Source organism: Martes martes (genome assembly GCF_963455335.1).
Source record: "Martes martes genome assembly, chromosome: 8".
Lineage (NCBI taxonomy): Eukaryota > Metazoa > Chordata > Mammalia > Carnivora > Mustelidae > Martes > Martes martes.
In genome coordinates, this window is record NC_137895.1 from 8,621,167 (window position 1) to 8,640,415 (window position 19,249).

The window sequence follows — 19,249 nt, forward strand, 5'->3', positions numbered from 1 at the left end:
ATGAGGGCAGACAAGAGGCAGTGAAGCTAGGAATACACTCACGGAAAACCGTGCAATTGCTAAATCCTAATAACAAATTCTAACTTTATAAAAGGATGAGGCACCACATGTCACTATCAATCATTTGGATTGATGTGCTTTTTAAAGGGACTTACTGAAGGAGAAATGCCGAGAGCCGACGTGATGGCCACTTTCCATATCCTCGTGGAACAACTCGGGAAAGGAGCAATAGTGTCAACATGTACTTTTCTTCTTTTTAAGATAAAGACTCGCCCATTTCACTGCCAATACATGGTGGATTGAAATTTTCAAAACTTACCTTTGACAGTATCCTGGGGCAACACGAACCCGTGAAGATGAGGCTAGACTACATTCAGTGCAAAAAACCCAAACCCTGAAAAGAGAGAAAAACCACAATGAGCTGCGTGCTCACGGCAAGATGCCATGGGGGACGGCGGGGCTCAGCTCCGAGTCCGGCAGAATCGCACTAATTCAGGCCCTTCCGTCCACCAGCTTTCGACTGTTGGGCCAACGGCCTAAGCTCTCAAGCCTCAGCTTCCTCATTCAACACTGAGAACAGCAACAGCACCTTCTTCACAGCGTTCATTGGAAGTTTAAGTGGAATATGTGTAAAACGGTACAGGGCAGGGCACCCACCGCATGCTCAATAAAGAATGTGAGTGGAGGGGCGTCTGGAGGGCTCAGGTGGTAGAACATCAACTCGGTTTAAGCTCAGCTCAGCTCATGACTTCAGGGTCATGAGGTTCCACGCTCAGTGCTGAGCTGGCTTGAGGTTCCCTCTCCCTCCCCCTCCCCACGCTTGCGTGATCTCTCTAGATAAATGAATGAATGAATGAATGGAGAAAGAAAGAAAATCTCTAAAAAAAAAAAAAACCAGAAATACCTTCTGAAGGAACACTAAAACCTGTATTAAACATTTATTATTGATTTTGCCTTATGTGTTCTACCAGAAAAATGCCAAGTTCCCTTTTCAACTTCTCCATTAGATGCGAGGATGTCTCATAATCACTTCGGATTCATCGCATCCCAAACGGTCCTCTTCATCCCCTGCTGAACCTCATTCTCCCGTCCCCACCCCTCACCGTCTTATCAAGGGCACCACGCTCCGCCCTCGTGCTTGGGTCAGCACCTCAGGTCCGTCCGGGATTTCTCGGGATTTCTCGCCCTATTCCAGGCCCCTCACAGCCTCATCAGCAATCCCGTCATTTCAGATTCACAGCATGTAAATTCTTCACTTCCGCTGCCATTATCATTCCTCCCTAGCGGAGGCCACTTGGCTAGTCTCCTGCCCCTACTCTTGCTCCTCCCCCATCCGTTCCCAAATAATGGCTGGAATGACCTCTTCAAAATCAAGCTGGATCACAGCAAGCTGCTAATGGATGCAGTGAAAACTGTATTTATGTCCTGACAGAATGTCTCTCTCTTTGTATGTATGAAATACATATGTACACATCTGGACACACGGATGTATGAATATGTATGAAATGAAAGCCACAACATATTCGACATTTAGAGGTCCCAAGCCAGTCCCTTCATTTTGCAATGGCAGAAACAAATGCCAGAAGGAGATGTGCTCAAGGTTGGACCTCTGTGTGTGTGCAAAAGTGGTCAAAGAGTGCCGGACGAGCCCTAGGAAACTCATCTGCGATTAGCATCCGCACTGCTGTCAGAAAGCCTGTCACTGTTTGGAAGTTGGGCCCTTGGTTTCACAATCAGCTTAAATGTTTCTGTCCAAGAGGGGCGCCTGGGTGGCTCAGTGGGTTAAGCCTCTGCCTTCAGCTCAGGTCATGATCTCAGGGTCCTGGGATCGAGCCCCACATCGGGATCTCTGCTCAGCAGGGAGCATGCTTCCTCCTCTCTCTCTGCCTGCCTCTCTGCCTACTTGTAATCTCTGTCGAATAAATAAATAAAATCTTTAAAAAAAAATGTTTCTGTCCAAGAAAACATATTCCGTCCCCACAGCTGCAGACTACGAGTTCCAGCTTTAGCTCCACATCGTGTCTTAGTATTCGAGGTGGTGCTTCAGGGAATCTTGAAAGCATCTTGCTGCCCTCTAATCTATCAGCACCTCTCCCTTCATTTATTTTTTTAGCAGTGTCTGAATAAATAAATTTCAGATGGAATTACACTATGATGAGTATTAGTGATATTTTAATCATTACCCCTATTCTCCTACAATACACACCGTTATCCCAGCCATCTTCCTTTCTAAAAAGCAAATGTAACCTCTGAGTAGATTGCTGCCAAGATTCAGTCAATAATTACTCATTACCTTTAAGGTAAAATTCAAGATCTCTCTAGCCCTATCATCACTTCATATCCTCCTCATAGGGACTGCGCATGGTTTCCTTGCCCGGAATACATGCACTGAGGGCCCTTTGCTTAATTCCCATCTACTCCTCTTGTAAGATCTGCCTCCGGAATTATCTCCTGAAAGTTTTCTGTACCGTCCTCGGCTATACTAAGTGTCCCTCCTCTGAGATATACCATACAATACAGGTAGTGTCTGAGGGTCTGCTTTCTACACTCAACGGGGGCTTCTTGACAACAAGGGCTCTCTGTGTCTTACCCATCTTAGAATTTGGTATCCAGCAGGATAAACAAGCTGAACTTAATCCCAACAGGCTCCCGATAACTCAGCACTTCAGTGTGGAGCCCTCTCCATTAAATGGCACCAGGGAAAGCTGAAGGAACAGGCTGGAACTTCCCAGACAGGTCTGGCCCTCATGGAGGACATGAGCTATGTGGTTATGCGTGACCCCCAGCACCTCGGAAAAAGATTCAATTCTTTCATGTTTTGTCACCTACAGATTATCAGGAGAACAACCCTGACTAATTTTCAGTTCTCTATCCTGATTAGTTTCTGCCCAGGCTAACCATGACTTCTCTAGACTTACCAGTTGTCTAAATTCTGTACCAACTTCATAAAGTAGCCCGCCATCACATATCTTGTTAACAGACAAGCTTAGGACACTAGCTCAGTCCTTTGCCTGCTTGGCTGGTGGGCTCAGATGCTTGCCTGTGTTCAGGGAGGGGAAAAGGAGCTGAAACAGAGGAGAGGCAGGCGAAGGAAACTGGGTAATTTCCAAGCACTCTAGAAACCAGTTTTTACAGAATGGTTTCCCTAGTTTCTCGGCAGGGCTGTGAACCTCCTTTATCAGATGCACTTGTACTCAAGACAAAGATAACATTTGATTCTAAAATCAACATTTGGAATTATCTTGAAGTTATCTACAGCACTGTTTTCCTTCTCAGATATGAGTAATGGCAAATTCCTTCAAAACATCATTTTGAAATGTTCGGAACTGCACTGTAACCCTACCATCAGATTGTATACAACCACAGCACTAAACTATTTGAAGCATTCCAGTTTGCTCTCTTGCAGAGTAACCAGACTGGCCTTGAGATCCACATGCGGCTGGGAAGGTTTTTTGGGTCTTGAACTAAATCACAACTAGGCCCTGCTAAACTTCAAGTAGACTTCAAGAGCTCCTCCAAGCCCAGTACCTAATCGAACTCACGGGATGCAATCAGGCCTACATCTTTCCTAGAAAGAAGGACATTTCCAATAAATCATATTCACTTTACTACTTTAATCTGGCATAGTTTTAATTTTCAAACTTGATTATTCAGCCTAATTCTCATTTTAAAAAATTCAAGTGATATGGATAAGGCTCTTCCTTGATCACAGTTCCCTCTCCCCCTACCCTCACCCAGGACTCACCACTATTATCAGTTTAATTTCTAGGCATAATTCTGGGATTTAGACTATTAAGAATATACAGTTCAGGGTGCTTGGGTAGCTTAGTTGGTTGAGTGTCGGACTCTTGGTTTCAGCTCAGGTCATGATCCTGGGATCGTGGATTGAGCCCTGTGTTGGGCTCTGTGCTCAGTGGGGAATCTGCTTGGGATTCTACCCGTCCCCTGCCCCACTCCTCACCTTGCTCACAAACATTCTCTCTAAAATAATAAAATAAATCTTAAAAAAAAAAAAAAAAGAAAGAAAAGAGGGACGCCTGGTTGACTCAGTCAGTTAAGCATCTGCTTTTGGCTCAGGTCATGATCCCAGAGTCCTGGGATCTGAGTCCCGCACTGAGCTCCTTGCTCAGCAGGGAGCCTGCTTCTCCCCCTGCCTGCTGGCACTCCCCCTGCCTGCTGGCACTCCCCCTGCTTGTGTGCTTGGTTTCTTTCTCTCTCTCTGACAAATAAATAAAACATTTAAAAAAAAAAACACACAGTTCATCCTTGAACAACATGGGTTTGAACAGTGTGGGCTCATTTCTATGTAGATATTTTATAGGACAGTTCTATAAATGCATTTTTTTCCTTATGATTATCTTAAAAACACTTTCTTTTCTCTAGCTTACTTTATTGTAAGAATGCAGTATGTAATACATACGAAATACAAAATTAGTGTTAATCAACTGCTTATATTATTGGTAGGCTTCCAGTCAACAATTAGTTAAGTTTTGGGAGAGGCCAAAGTTATACACAGATTTTCAGCTGCACAGGGGGTCAGGCATCCCTGGCCCCTGCGCTGCTCAGGGGTCAAGCATACTATAAACTTTTAACTGAGTCACAAGTAACCCTGAAAGCCCTGACTACTTACGTCATTGGCAACCGGCCTGACTTCAAGCAAGATGTCTGGAAGAGGCATCTTAAGTGAAGCAGCAGATGTGAGCGTGAAGCAAAACACCAGCAAGGGAGCCGGGAAGGCCTTTCCAGGAGGCAAGCCCAGATGCCAGGACAATCAGGGCCGATAGGAGGGTACCACACGTCCAGCTTTATAAGCGGGGCACCCAGCCCACGTGGGTGAGAAGGAACTGATTTAATTAAGAAACACAAAGGGGCTCCTGGGTGGCTCAGTCGTTAAAAGTCTGCCTTTGGGGGCGCCTGGGTGGCTCAGTGGGTTAAGCCTCTGCCTTTGGCTCGGGTCATGATCTCAGGGTCCTGGGATCGAGCCCCACATCGGGCTCTCTGCTCTGCGGGGAGCCTGCTTCCTCCTCTCTCTCTGCCTGCCTCTCTGCCTACTTGTGATCTCTGTCTGTCGAATAAATGAATAAAATCTTAAAAAAAAAAAAAAGAGTCTGCCTTTGGCTCAGGTTGTGATCCCAGGGTTCTGGGATCGAGCCCCACATTGAGCTCCCCGGTCAGCGGGAAGCCTGCTTCTCCCTCTCCCACTCACCCTGCTTGTGTTCCCTCTCTCGCTGTGTTTCTCCCTCTGTCAAATAAATAAATAAAATCATGGGAAAAAATTAAGTAACACAAATAATAATACCAAAAGCCCACGCGGCACAGGTGGAGATGGGCTGCTGCAGGCAGATAGGTTTACTTACCTGCCAATACACAAGCCTTATGATTGTTCCAAGATCTGGAAAGGTTACCTGTGCAGTTTCAGGTCACCTCTATTTAAGTTCAACACTTTAGAAGTTCTGTAAAATGTACCAGTCTGCACATTCCGAATACCATCTTCTTTAATCCTAAAGTCTTCTCTAGCTTTTGTACCCTCCCTTATCTCTCATTCACTTATTAATCATTGCAATAGGACATCCTCCCCTATCAATCCCATTATCAAATACAATGGCTATCATTCAATTGTTTTTGTTTTAACCTCTCTTTCACATTTAAAAATCAGAATGACCTGAAAGTCTCACCATTTGGGTGCCCCTTTCCTATCTTGATATCAAGGATACTGCAGATCCAGGGGCACCCGGCTGGCTTAGTCGATGGAGCATGAGACTTCTGATCTCAGGGTTGTGAGTTTGAACCCCGCATTGTAGAGATTACTTAACAGTAAAATGTTAAAAAAAATAAAAAATTAAAAAAAGATAGTGCAGATGCAGTCACTGAGCCAGGGGCACCTTGTTTTAGTTGCTGGTCTCTTAGCTGTGCCTGGGTCCTCCTGTCTCCCTGGGTTTGCAGCCTGCCGCAGGCCTTTGCCAACGCTGCTGATTTTCAGATTCACAACAGAGCAGAGGGCTGCTGGGTGAGGAGCTGCTGCCTCTGCACATGGGGGCAGGGGTACACGTGTTGTGGTGGGGCAACCAAACTCAGCTCCTGAGTTCAAGGACTGAGGCCAATTCTGATACCAAACTGTCATGGATCATGTCCCTTTACCCCACAGAAGGAGCCAAATTCATTACTTGTGCCACCTCTTACACCATTTCTTTGCAGAGTCTTACTAGAGAATCTTTCTCTGCTCGTCCTTTCATTACTGGTATGTTCCTTGGGAGTTACAGCCTTCCCTTTCCCTCTTTATTATACACACACATCTTTATCTTCACCCATAGATTCAACTCCTATCTATGTCTTGAAAACTCACAATCTCTCTAGTACTGACTTTTCTTACAATCTTCAAAGCCTTCTATAAACTGCCCAAGGTCAATGCTCTTCGCCTCATGCTCCACAGGTCCCTAAAATGCAACACATCTGAAACTAAATAATCTTCCCTCAAACTGTGTTCTTCTCCTTCTGCCTCACTTGGGAATACTATCGTCCCACTCAAGTAAAAAAACCTGGCACCGTCATCAGTATCTTCTTCTCATCTAACTCTGTCAGTTCTAGCCCCAAATAGTTCAGGATGTACCTTCTTCCCTATTCCTACTACCACTGTGTTAGTTCTGGCAGTTTCTCACTAAATTTATTCCACTTTTTTACGCCCTCAAGACCCTCGTACCCCCACTCCATCAGAATTGCCTTTATAAAGTGCAATCCCCCCAGCCTTTGCAATGTCCATCTTCAAGACAAAATCCAATTCTCACTATGTGGTTTACAAAGCCCAGTACCTGTTCACCCCCAGCTCCATCTCACAAAATCACATTGCTTTCAGTTTTCTTTAAACACCACATGGCTGGGGGGTACCTGGGTGGCTCAGTGGGTTAAGCCTCTGCCTTTGGCTCAGGTCATGATCCCAGGGTCCTGGGATCAAGCCCCACATCCTGCTCTCTCCTCAGTGGGGAGCCTGCTTCCCCCCCCCTCTGTGTACCTCTCTACTTGTGATCTCTCTCTCTCTGTCAAATAAATAAATAAATGATCTTTAAAAACAAAACAAAACAAAACACCACATGGCTTCACATGCCAGTGACTTTGTATATACTGTTTCTACTTGGACTGCCTTCCTGCTCACAAGGCAAATTTCTTCCCCACCTTCAAGATGCAGGTGTAGGGAAACATCTTCTATGAAGGCTTTCTTAATGCCGCACTCTTTTTTTTTTTTTTTTAATTTTATTTATCTATCCAAGAGAGAGAGAGAGAGAGAGAAAGCATGAGAGAGGAGAAGGTCAGAGGGAGAAGCAGACTCCCCGCGGAGCTGGGAGCCGGTTTGGGACTCGATCCTGAGACTCCGGGATTATGACCTGAGGTGAAGGCAGTTGCTTAACCAACGGAGCCACCCAGGTGCCCCTTAATGCCACACTCTTGCCACAGGTGGTCTGGATGGGAACTTGTTCTGAGTTAGCGACAATTGGTATATATTTCCACTAGGCTTGTTTATGCTGTACAGACTACCGAAGGCAGCATGTGAGTCTTCTATACTACTGTATCATCATCATTTAAAACAGCGCTAGTGCACAAAACAGGCCTCTCAGGGCAGACGGCTACTTGTGCGGGACCCCTAGACTTCCAGAGAGAAGCCGTGAAGGAAACTTTGGGACTGATAGGTCCACGGCACAGAGATGTTACATTTATTCATGTATTCTGTAAGTCAAGGATGGCTGCCTAAGAAAAACAAGCTCAGTCTGAAGCGGGGATGAAGAAAAGGGTGTGGGCTCACTTTCCGCTACGTACTCAGTGTGGTCAACTAATGCCTTCTAGCTTAGTCCAGGACGAGCTGTCAATCCTTTTTAACAGATCGGTCTTCAGAAGGTAACCTAAACACAAGCATGCACCACTTGGAGGTGGGGGTGGGGCTGGTAGGGAATGATGACTGCTGGCTACAGGAACAGCAGAGGCAGCTACTGAAATAGCAGAGTCAACTCGGCCCGCTTTACTGAATGCTTACTAAGCGCCCAGCGTGATGCTCGCAGTTTCAGAGCGAGGGGCTACGGCCAGGTTTTACTGCCGTTGTTGGTCACATCAGAATTAAACAGATTAACATGTTCAGTTTTTATACCAAATTTATAGATGAACCATGATCAAAAAGGCCTTATTCTTTTTCCATAGTGTGTATTAATTTGATGTAGGCTTTTTTTTAATCAAATAGCTATTTCTATTAAAGTTCACAAAATTTTAAATGCATTCACCAATAAAGCCAGTGAGTTAGGGAAATTTTAATATTTATATTGGAGATGATAATAATATGGATAACCATTAACCAATAACCACCATTTATGCTGTGCTCAGCCATGTACATCATGGACACCTCAAAAAACTCATTTAACAGATGATCCCTGTCCTCAGAGGTCTTAACACTACTGATAAGGAGAAGAAAATCAGCACAGCAAGCAATTGCACAAGAACTAAAAGCACTAAGCTACGTGGCACAGAAGTTAAGACAACTCAGAGAAAACAGTGGGCCAGACAATCAGAACAGGACAGCATTCAGAGAGAAACTAGGAATCCAACAGAACCGACAGGACAGTGATTCTCAAACGTTTTATAGTCTCAGAATCTCATTACAATTCCAAAAAATTATTAAGGACCCTAAAGAGTGTCTGTTTATGTGGGTTAAAAATATCAGTATTTACCCATACTAAAAATTAAAGCTATGAAAAATTTAAGATATGTATTCATAAATAACGGTTAAAAATATTAATATACTATTGCACGTAACATTTTTAAGTTAAAAATAATATTTAGAGGATAAAGACATTTGAGAAAAGTACCATTGTTTTACATTTTTGCAAATATCTTTAATGTCTGGCTTATGAGACAGCAGCTGTATCCTCGTATCTGCTTTTGCATTCAGTCTTTTGCAGTATCGTATGTCAGGAAGCCTCTGGAAAACTCCACAGCACACTCGTGAGAGAGTGAGTCTAAAAGGCATGTACATGTCAGTATTATTAAAATGGTTGTGACCTCATGGACCCCCGAAAGGGTCTGGATGGGGAGTGGGGAGGACCCCTGAAGCACACTTGGAGTAACTACTAATTTTAAAAGAAAAGAAAATGGTATAAGGGTATGAGCAGGAAGGAAGTGTGTGGCTCGGGAGCCATAACTTCCACATACGCAATGCTTACTCTTAACATCTCGACTACAACCAAGCTCACCTCCTCCACTGTGAGCCTCAGAAACAGAATCGGGAGGGCCAGGTGGGGTTCTGCATGACAGTGGGACAAGGAGCTTCTCCCTCACCATCGTGTGTGTGTGTGTGTGTGTGTGTGTGTGTGTGTGTGTGTGTGTATACGCACGCGCGTGCATGCGGGAGAGGCTCTACTTCCCCCGGCAACATTCCCTGGAGGCCGCGTCAGGTTTTCCTCTCTAGCGCCCACACTGTGCTCTCCTCCTAGAAGCTGTAAATGGCTCATAAGAAACTGCCTTGCCATGGCTTCCCGAGGCTGTGTTTACTAACTGCAAAATCATCTCACTGCTACAGCCTCATATTTTTCAGACATTTCTTGATCTGGCTTGTCTTAAAAAGCAAATTTAACATCAGCCACGTAGCCAGTTTTTTCCTTGCCAATAATCATGTGAGTTTGTGATTCTGTTCCTGTGCATCTTGTGCACTGTAAAAACAGTTCCTGGAGCATCATATGTCATGGATCTAGTTGCCATAAACTGAAAACATTTTCTTCATATTTTGTGGCACAAACTAAAAGCATTCTGGATGCGGTTTGCATACAGTCCATCTCTGGCCAAAAAAGAGGTTTAAATATATGGACAGACAGAGAAAGGGGGGGTGGCCATTACCACAGTTAAACTGTTTGATCATCAAAGTCAATGTTTGATAGTATATTTAATTTTAATGTAAAATTTTGCTATGATTAGTTCTAAAAGTATCCTACAGTAGGTACAATTGTTCACTTTACATAGCAAGCTTTAAGTTATCGAAAAGTATTTTATAGCTGAGAGAAGCACAGATGAAACAGAGGCTTCTTTTTGATCTGGCAAAAAAAATATGAAAACAACCATGAATCTATATAGTTTTTAGTCTTTTTTATTACTTTTTTTAGTCAACATATTTCTTAAGGCCCCCTTACAGACCAGAATAGATCCTTTTTAAGTCAAAGTGAAACTAAAACTTTAAAAGATTTCTGCTTCTGAGAATGGCAAACTAGGTAATTCGGACCAACCGTCCTGCTGAGGATAGCCAGAAAATCTGAAGAAAATATAAAAAGTATATTGAAGGCAGGGGCATTAACAAGTTAATTAAGAATTACCAGTCACAAAAATCAATTCCAGGACAACTTTATAACTCAATATGAAAAATAAATAATAAAGCTTTTAGAAGATAATATGGGATAATGTTTTCATGACATTAAGGAAGGATTTCTTAAGCAGCACACAAAAAAGCACCTATTATTAAAAAAACAGATGAATCTGACATGAAAATATAGAATTTTGGTTCATCAAAAGACATCCTCAAGAAAATGAAAAAGCAGGCTATATAAAACCAACAAAGAGCTCATATTTGAAATAACAAAGAATTCTAACAAGAAGGAAAAAACCAAGATAACTCAATAGGAAAATGGGTAGAAGACTAGATAAGGCACGTCACCAAACAAACAAAAACAAAACATATTATCTAAATGGCCAACGAAACATGAAAAGCTGTCTAGTCTCATTAGGAAATAAGAGAAATACAAAATAAAACCATAATGAAAAATACAAAGGAGGGGCGCCTGGGTGGCTCAGTGGGTTAAAGCCTCTGCCTTCAGGTCATGATCCTAGGGTGCTGGGATAGAGCCCACATCGGGCTCTCTGCTCGGCAGGGAACCTCCTCCCCGCCCCCCGCCCCACGCCTGCCTCTCTGCCTACTTGTGATCTCTGTCAAATAAATAAATAAAATCTTTAAAAAAAAAAAAAGGAAAATCATAACGACATATCATTATATACCAGAATGGCTCAAAATTTACTTGTTTATTTATTATTATTATTATTTTTAAAGATTTTATTTATTCATTTGACAGACAGATCACAAGTAGGCAGAGAGGCAGGCAGAGAGAGAGGAAGGGAAGCAGGCTCCCTGCTGAGCAGAGAACTCGATGTGGGGCTCCAGACCCAGGACCCTGGGATCATGAGGCAGGGGTTTTAACCCACTGAGCCACCCAGGCTCCCCTATTTATTATTTTTTAAGAGTTTAAGTGATTTCTACACCCAAGATGGGGCTCAAGCTCACAACCCTGAGATCAAGAGCCACCCACTACACCGACTGAGCCAGCCAGGCACCCCATGAATGGCTAAAAATTTAGAAGTCTGATAATAAAAGTGTTGCCAAGGATCTGGAACAACAGGATCTCCCTTTCACTGGCTGAGAGAGTGTAAACTGTTATATCCACTTCGGAACGGAAGGCACCATTATTCTTCCCTATGATCTAGTGATTCTACTCCCAGGTATATATGCCCAGCGGAATTCATGCGCATTTGCACCCAACAGACACTTAACAAAAATCTTCAGACCAGCACTGTTTGTAATAGCTCTCCACTGGGAACGCTCCACATGCCGAGTAGCAGAATGGATAAATGTCTTCTAGCATATTCATACAATGGAATACCATACAGCAACAAAAATAAAGGAACAACCACACAGAACAACATGTCATGCTGTATATATGCAACATGTCATGTTGCATATATTTGCAAGATATAATATAATGACCTTGCAAATATAATGACATGATACAAAAGAATATACGGCCTGTGACTCTGTGTTCAAAATCAGCCCAAACTGTAATGTTTAGAGGTACACAGGTGGTGAAAGGAAAAAGAAAGGAAGAAATGAGGAGAGCGGTTACCTGTCAGTGGGAAAGGAGGACTGTGATTGGCAAAAAAAAAACTATAATGGGGCTGCTGCAACCCTGTCATGTCCTACTTCTTGACCTCGGAATGAATTATTATTTAAAATTAAATAATTCATTAAGTTTTACATCTGTATTCTATGCACTTTCCTGGCTGTGTGATATATTTCACAGTAAATGGGAATGAATGTAAATAGAACTAATACAAAGGGAAAAGTGGTATCTTTTGTATAATTTTTTTTTTTTTAAAGATTTTATTTATTTATTTGACAGACAGATTACAAGTAGGCAAGAGAGGCAGGCAGGGAGAGAGAGGAGGAAGCAGGCTCTCCACGGAGCAGAGAGCCCGATGTGGGGCTCGATCCCAGGACCCTGGGATCATGACCTGAGCCGAAGGCAGAGGCTTTAACCCACTGAGCCACCCAGGTGCCCCTCTTTTGTATAATTTTAAAAATTAGATCACAGAACCCAAGTTCCTTAGAAGGCATCCCGCCCCTTCATTACCAAGCCCTGTCTTCCTAGCCTCATCTCTTGCCACCCACCTTTTGTTTACAAGTAGTCTGCCGCACTCACTCTCAACCAGGTGTGTCCTTTACATTTACACATGGTATTTCTCAGTCCAGAAAACTACGCAGACACACCCCAATCACCCTTCTGCCAAATTAAGTACAAACTTTCATCAAGACACAGCCTGGGTATCACCTTCTGGGAGAAACATTTTTAGGAGACACAGACTCCACAGACACACTGTCTGGTTCAAATTCTAGATCTGCCATTTACTAATTCTGTGACCTTGCTCAAGTCACCAAACTTTAGTTTTATAGTTTCCACATTTGTAAAATAGGATAAAAACATTATCCGCCTCACTGGGTAGGTTGAGGATTAAATAAGTAAATATATGCAAAGCAAGACAGTAAGCACTAAGTACTAGATATTATTATTACCCAATATTAACTAGATATTAGCTACTATGATTATTATCGATACACTCTGATAACCTCCTGTCTATACTCTGAAGCCCCTGCACATTAGGTACTCTTCCTCTGGGCTCCCATGGCGCAGTATTGCAGTTTATTTTCCTCTATACAGCCCCTTATGGACAGTTACTTCCTTGAGAGCAGGGACTAATCTTTTACTCCTCAATCCCTAACATCTAACACAGTGCCTGGCATGTAGTAGACACTCAGTGAGTATCTGTGGAATGAATAAGCCACCAAGACTCCAAACAGGCATCTACATCACATATAAAAAGTAGTCCTCTGATGCTGAAAGGTGCCCTATCCTTGTACATGCCACAAACCAGAAGCACAGTCTTGACAGATTCCTATAGCAATTACCTCGGAATATGGGTGTAGACTCCCCCTGGTAGCAATAAATGAGGGACAAGTAATAATACTTGTCCTATCTACCTCTTGTGAGTCTCAAGTGATAATAACTATGAAAATGTATTTTTTAAAGTGTGATGTTCTATTATACGAGGTTTTATTGCCTTAATAAAACGACAGGATTATTGTTGAGTTGCAAGTCTGGAAAGGGCTTTAGGGAGTAATAAGGAATTAATATAATGTAAAAATGCAATCTCATATGGTCTGAGATAAGATCTTTATTTTTAAAGTAAACATTAAATATTTATTTTTAATAATAATTTGCAATATATTGCAGTAATAATTAAAATATTTTGCAATAAAATTTCCCCAATTTTCTCAATTGGTTATTAATGATTTAGGTAATATCAAAACAAACATTTGCCTGGGTGAATGTTCACAGCAGCATTATTCATAATAGCCAAAAGGGGGAAAAACCCAAATGTTCATCAGCTTGAAAATGGATCAACACTGTGGTACATCCACAGTGGAAGACTACTCAGCAGCAAAAAGGAACAAGCTACTGATACAAACTACAGTGGGGTGAGCCTCGAAAACACAACGCTCAGTGAGAGAAGCCACTCACAAAAGATCTCATGGCGTATGATTCCATGTACATGAAATGTCCAGCAAATCTACAGAGACACAGAGCAAATTAGTGGTCGCCTGGGGCTGGGAGTGGGAACCATGGACAGCAAACGGGTATGAAAGGTCTCTCTGAGCTGACGGAAATGTTCCAAAATGATGTTGTGGCGATGATTACACAACAATATACATTTACTAAAAATGTTTGAATTGTACACCTAAAACAGGTGAATTTTATGGTGCGTAAATTATACCTCAATAAAGGTGTTTTTTAAAAACAGAAATGTTGGGCACTGTTTTACAGCTAGCTGTCATTCTCACATCTTTAAAATCTCACCCCCACATGGGACCAAAGCACACAAGCACACAGCATAATGACAAAAGTTGCTTTCAAAAAACAAAAAAAAGGTTTTAAATGTCATGTACTAAGTATCTTAAAAAACCAAAGTGCCACCTCCTTACTTATTTTCCAACCCAGCAGCAACAAAACAATGATCTTGATAAACAGGCTTTCACTGTCATTTGTTTATTTCACCCCACCTGTACAGACACACATTCTGGCCTCATCTGCATTTTTAATTGCAAACAGGAATATTTGGCACAATGTCCCCCACTCCTTACAGCCAAATGGCAAACATAAGAAAAAGGTAAATACAGAAAACATAGTGTATAATGAGATTAAAAAATAATGTTATACATATGATAAACAGGCTTTCTAAACAGAGGTTAACCCTCAGAAATCGGCAGTTCTTTCCACAAATGTACTTCAGATTAAATTCTACAAGGATTCCTAAAATCCTATCCAAATTATTTTGCTGAACTGGAATTGCTAAATTGGATATTGCTTAAAGTAGGTCATTGGCTCGGGCTTGAAAGTATTTGGTAATGCAGAGATCTGTCTGCAACGTCATTTGTCATAATGAGATTTGACTTAGACAAAGCAGGAGAAACCACACTGGTTGGGTGTCAAGTGTCAGTTGTATTTTATTCAGATAAGTCTCATTTTAGATTTATCTCACTGCAGACTCTCGAACAAGGAAATAACAAGATGAAAGAAGTGTTTCTGAAAGAGGAAATCTGGTGGCAGCGTTTAGAAAGCGCCTCTGAGGCTTCCTGCTCCTTTGTCCCTCACATGTGCTCAGTCTCCAAAGACCATTAACCTTTCTTTTAGAATGTTTTCAGGTTTATTCCTTTCTCTCCACTTCTACTCTCACCACTACAATCCTAACTGGTGTCAGGAAGAAATAAAGGACAAGAAAACTAGGAGAAGCAGCCAAACTAGACACCACCATCTAAGATGGAAGTGAAGGGGCCCAGTCTTGGGCAGTGGCGCTCAGAGTGTGGTCCCCAGACCAGCAGCACTGGCATCACCTGGGAACGAGATGCAAATGTCAAGTCTCAGGCTTTACCCAGATGTATCAAATCAGAAACTCTGGGGGCAGAACCAGCAACCTGTTTTTAATGAGCCCTCCAGGTGTTTCTGATGCAGGCTAAAGTTTGATTGTTAGGGGTATAGAAAGAGCAGAAGAAGAAGGAATGGACCGAGATGAGAAAACTTCAGAACCTGCTGACAACTTCTACCACGATGTCCCTCCAATCTCCATCCCAACCCATCCAAAAACAACTGGTTTCCAAACTGCTCTTTCTTTCTTTTTTTTTAAATTTTATTTATTTATTTGACAGAGAGAGAAAGAGATCACAAGTAGGCAGAGAGGCAGGAAGAGAGGCAGGCAGAGAGAGAGGGGGGAAGCAGGCTCCTTGCTCAGCAGAGCCTGACTCGGGGCTTGATCCCAGGACCCTGAAATCATGATCTGAGCCGAAGGCAGAGGCTTAACCCACTGAGCCACCCAGGTGCCCCCATAAACTGCTCTTTCAAGTGCTGTTGATTTCTGCTATCACAACCCTCTACACTGCTTATATTCAATCTCCCTTCTACCAGTCCTCATCCAATATATTAATCTGCTTGATTCCACAGTTGGGGCTCTAGGCAGTCAAGAAAAAAGGAAATGCACCACATATGGGAAATTATGATAAAAAAAAAAAAAAAGAGGCCCTTGAAATTGGTAGAGAAAAGCTGGGTGGCTCAGCTGGTTAAGTGTCTGTCTTCAGCTCTGGTCATGAGGCCGGGACCCTGGGACGGAGCCCCATGTTGGGGCTCAGTGAGGAGTCTGCTTCTTCCTCTCCCTTTCCCGCTCCCCCTGCTCATGCTCTCTCTTGTGTGTACACACACTCTCTCTCTCTCTCTCATTCTCTCTCAATAAAAATCTTAAAAAAAAAGAAAAATTATTATTCAATAAATGGTTTTAGAGGAGCTGGCTAGTTGTTGTCGGAATGGAGAGTGGAAAGCCATATTCCTCACTTTGTGCATCTTATTCTGTGCACCAAAATAAAATTTCAGGTAAATCAAACACTTTAATTAAAAAACCAAAAGGAATATGAAAGTAGTAGATGAAATAATCATTAATATTTTTATCATCTTCAATAAGAGAAGATCTTCCTAAAAGCATGATAATTCCACCCAGAAGACTTAAAAGAAATTTCTAATAAATTATACTACATAAAAATCTGAAAACTTTTCTATGGCAAAAAAAAGATCATACAATAAAAAAAAAGACATACTAATAAAACATTTGTAGTGCACAATAGGTTAAACTATCTCTCATGCTCTTAAGAAAAAGAATGAACACGGGGCACCTGACTGGCTCAGTCAGTGGAGCATACAACTCTTGATCTTGGGGTCATGAGTTCAAGCCCCATGATGGGTATAAGGATTCCTTAAATTAATAAACTTAAAGAAAAAGAAGAACAAGCCTAGTCAGATAATTGCACAAAGGAAAAGAAAACATAATTCACAAAAGAAAATAATACAAAGGATATAAAATAAAAAACATAAATCTAATACTTTTTTTAAAAGTTGGTTCTTTGGGGGCACCTGGGTGGCTCAGTGGGTTAAAGCCTCTGCCTTCAACTCGGGTCATGATCCCGGGGTCCTGGGATCGAGACCCGCATCGGGTTCTCTGCTCAGCAGGGAGCCTGCTTCCCCGCTCTGTGCCTGTCTCTCTGCCTACCTGTGATCTCTGTCTGTCAAATAAATAAATAAAATCTTAAAAAAAAAAAGTTGGGGGGCGCCTGTGTGGCTCTGTGGGTTAACCCTCTGCCTTGGGCTCAGGTCATGATCTCAGAGTCCTGGGATCAAGCCCTGCATCAGGCTCTGCTCAGGAAGGAGCCTGCATTCTACCCCTCTCTCTCTGCCTGCCTCTCTGCCTACTTGTGATCTCTCTCTCTCTCTCTCTCTGTTAAATAAATAAGTAAAAATTTTTTTTTAAAGATTTTATTTATTTTTTTTGAGAGAGATCACTGGAATGGCATTCTAATTTGTTCCTTTTAGAACAACGTTGACAGAGGTGCTCAAATAAATTAATAGATTCCTTCAGCTGCTTTTGTAGGAAAATAAGTTCACGTGCTAATCTATGGGCTGACCAATACATCCCCACCACTGAAAACCAAAATGTAACATGTTTTTTGGCTAACAAATATTAAGAAATAATGTTTGGAGTTTTTTTTTTTTTTTAAAAGATATTTATTTATTTATTTATTTGAGAGAGAGAGAGAGAGATAATGACAGAGACACTAAGAGAGCATGAGCAAGGAGGAGAGGGAGAAGTAGGCTCCCACTGAGCAGGGAGCCCGGCGAGGGGCTCGATCCCAGAACCCTGAGATCATGACCTGAGCTGAGGGCAGATGCTTAACTGACTGAGCCACCCTGGCACCCCAATCTTTGGTTTTCATAGCCATTTGCTGGCATATATCCCCCATCCTATGTAACACATGGATACAATAGTTATAACTGTTCTGGAGCAGAATATTGAGACAAGATTTCTTAGAAGACACAAGAGGTACAGTCAGTTTTGTGATCTCTTTGTTTGGGATGCAATGTGGATGGACCACCAAGTACTCAGACAACACCCTGATCCAGTCCCACTATTCATCCCGCAAGCCCAACTTATCCACTGTCAAGGTATGGCGATGTCACACGACCTATATGCCAGTGCAAGTTTGACTCAGGGTTTGTTAACAGAAAAATCATGTCTTTGCAGGAAATCTGGATGCTTCTCAAAACTACAATGCTATGGTTGAGTAACAGAACCTCGTTTTGGCTCATCCATAACAACAAGGGTTTCCTAGACTTCCTAGCTGGATAATATCAGCTTTATTCTAACCCACACCTTCTGGCTGACAACTGTCTTTGCAGACCTCCTGAGAAAGAACTGAGCATTTTAGTAGTACTCTGTGTCTAAAGATCTGGAACCCAACGTCTTATAAAATTTTGGTCCACGATCAGGGCACTTAGTGGTTGACTATTTATTATGGATATCAATGTGTTCAATACAATAGACAGTACTTTCTTTTTTTTTTTTTAAAGATTTTATTTATTTATTTGACAGACAGAGATCCCAAGTAGGCAGAGAGGCAGGCACAGAGAGAGGAGGAAGCAGGCTCCCCAATGCGCAGAGAGCCGGATGCGGGGCTCGATCCCAAGACCCTGGAATCATGACCTGAGCCCAAGGCAGAGGCTTTAACCCACTGAGTCACCCAGGTGCCCCTAGACAGTACTTTCTTAAGTCAGAATGGTAGTCATGTTTGTGTTTCTAAGACAATCAGCTTGATAGAATACAAATACTTGGGGTTAGGGTTGAGAGGGGTACAAAGGAGCTAGAGTACATGGACTGCCTAGGCTAAAGTCACTAGGTCAGTGAGCTGGTAATGGTGTGAATAAACCACTGTACGTGTCAATGACATCTGCCATGAACATGAAGGTTATAGGTTATAGTGCTTGTAGCGGTACAGTTTAGATGTCTATCTCCCCTACCAACCATGGGAAGAATGGGGTACTTTACTCATATTTGCATTGAGCAGGTACTCAGTAATGCTTGCTAAATTAACGAAACATATGCTTTAAGAAAATACACATCACATAATAAAGTGGCAGATGGCAAAAGCTGGTAGTTGCCTACATTTCCTATTGCTATCCAGATTTGGTTGGGTGTAATTCTATACTCAGATTTCTCAACATTTCTTATGAATAGAGGTGGCCATGTGTCACAGTTCTGGTCAATGAGATACACCTCATTGGAGGAGGCAAATGTTTTGTACTTCACCCTTCCTCCTTCTTCTAGGGGCTGGAGGAGGGTAGGGAAGCAGAGAAGTGAACTCCCCACTCTCAAGAAAATACATCTAGGAATGGGTAGAAGGAATTTGAGACATTAACAGCACTGTGGCATGACTGTAACAGCCTCGAACTACTTACTTCTCAGTTTTATGTTGTGTAAGAGAAAATAAATCTTTATTTGGTTCAAACAAATTTGGATTTTCCATTACATGTAG

The 19,249-nt window shown here is 42.3% G+C and overlaps 1 protein-coding gene across 3 annotated transcripts in view; it reads right to left on the reverse strand.

Annotated features, from left to right (window-relative positions):
• The window catches only part of TNRC6B (trinucleotide repeat containing adaptor 6B), a 247,289-nt gene that overhangs the window by 184,141 nt on the left and 43,899 nt on the right, over positions 1-19,249 (reverse strand). For 2 of the 3 annotated variants that reach the window (XM_080811162.1, XM_080811163.1), the window contains exon 2: positions 320-394. The exons of the other annotated variant lie outside the window; for it this stretch is intronic. In XM_080811162.1, coding sequence (XP_080667288.1) covers positions 320-394 — 75 coding nt within the window. The remainder of the gene's footprint in view (positions 1-319; positions 395-19,249) is intronic. 3 annotated transcript variants of the gene reach the window in all.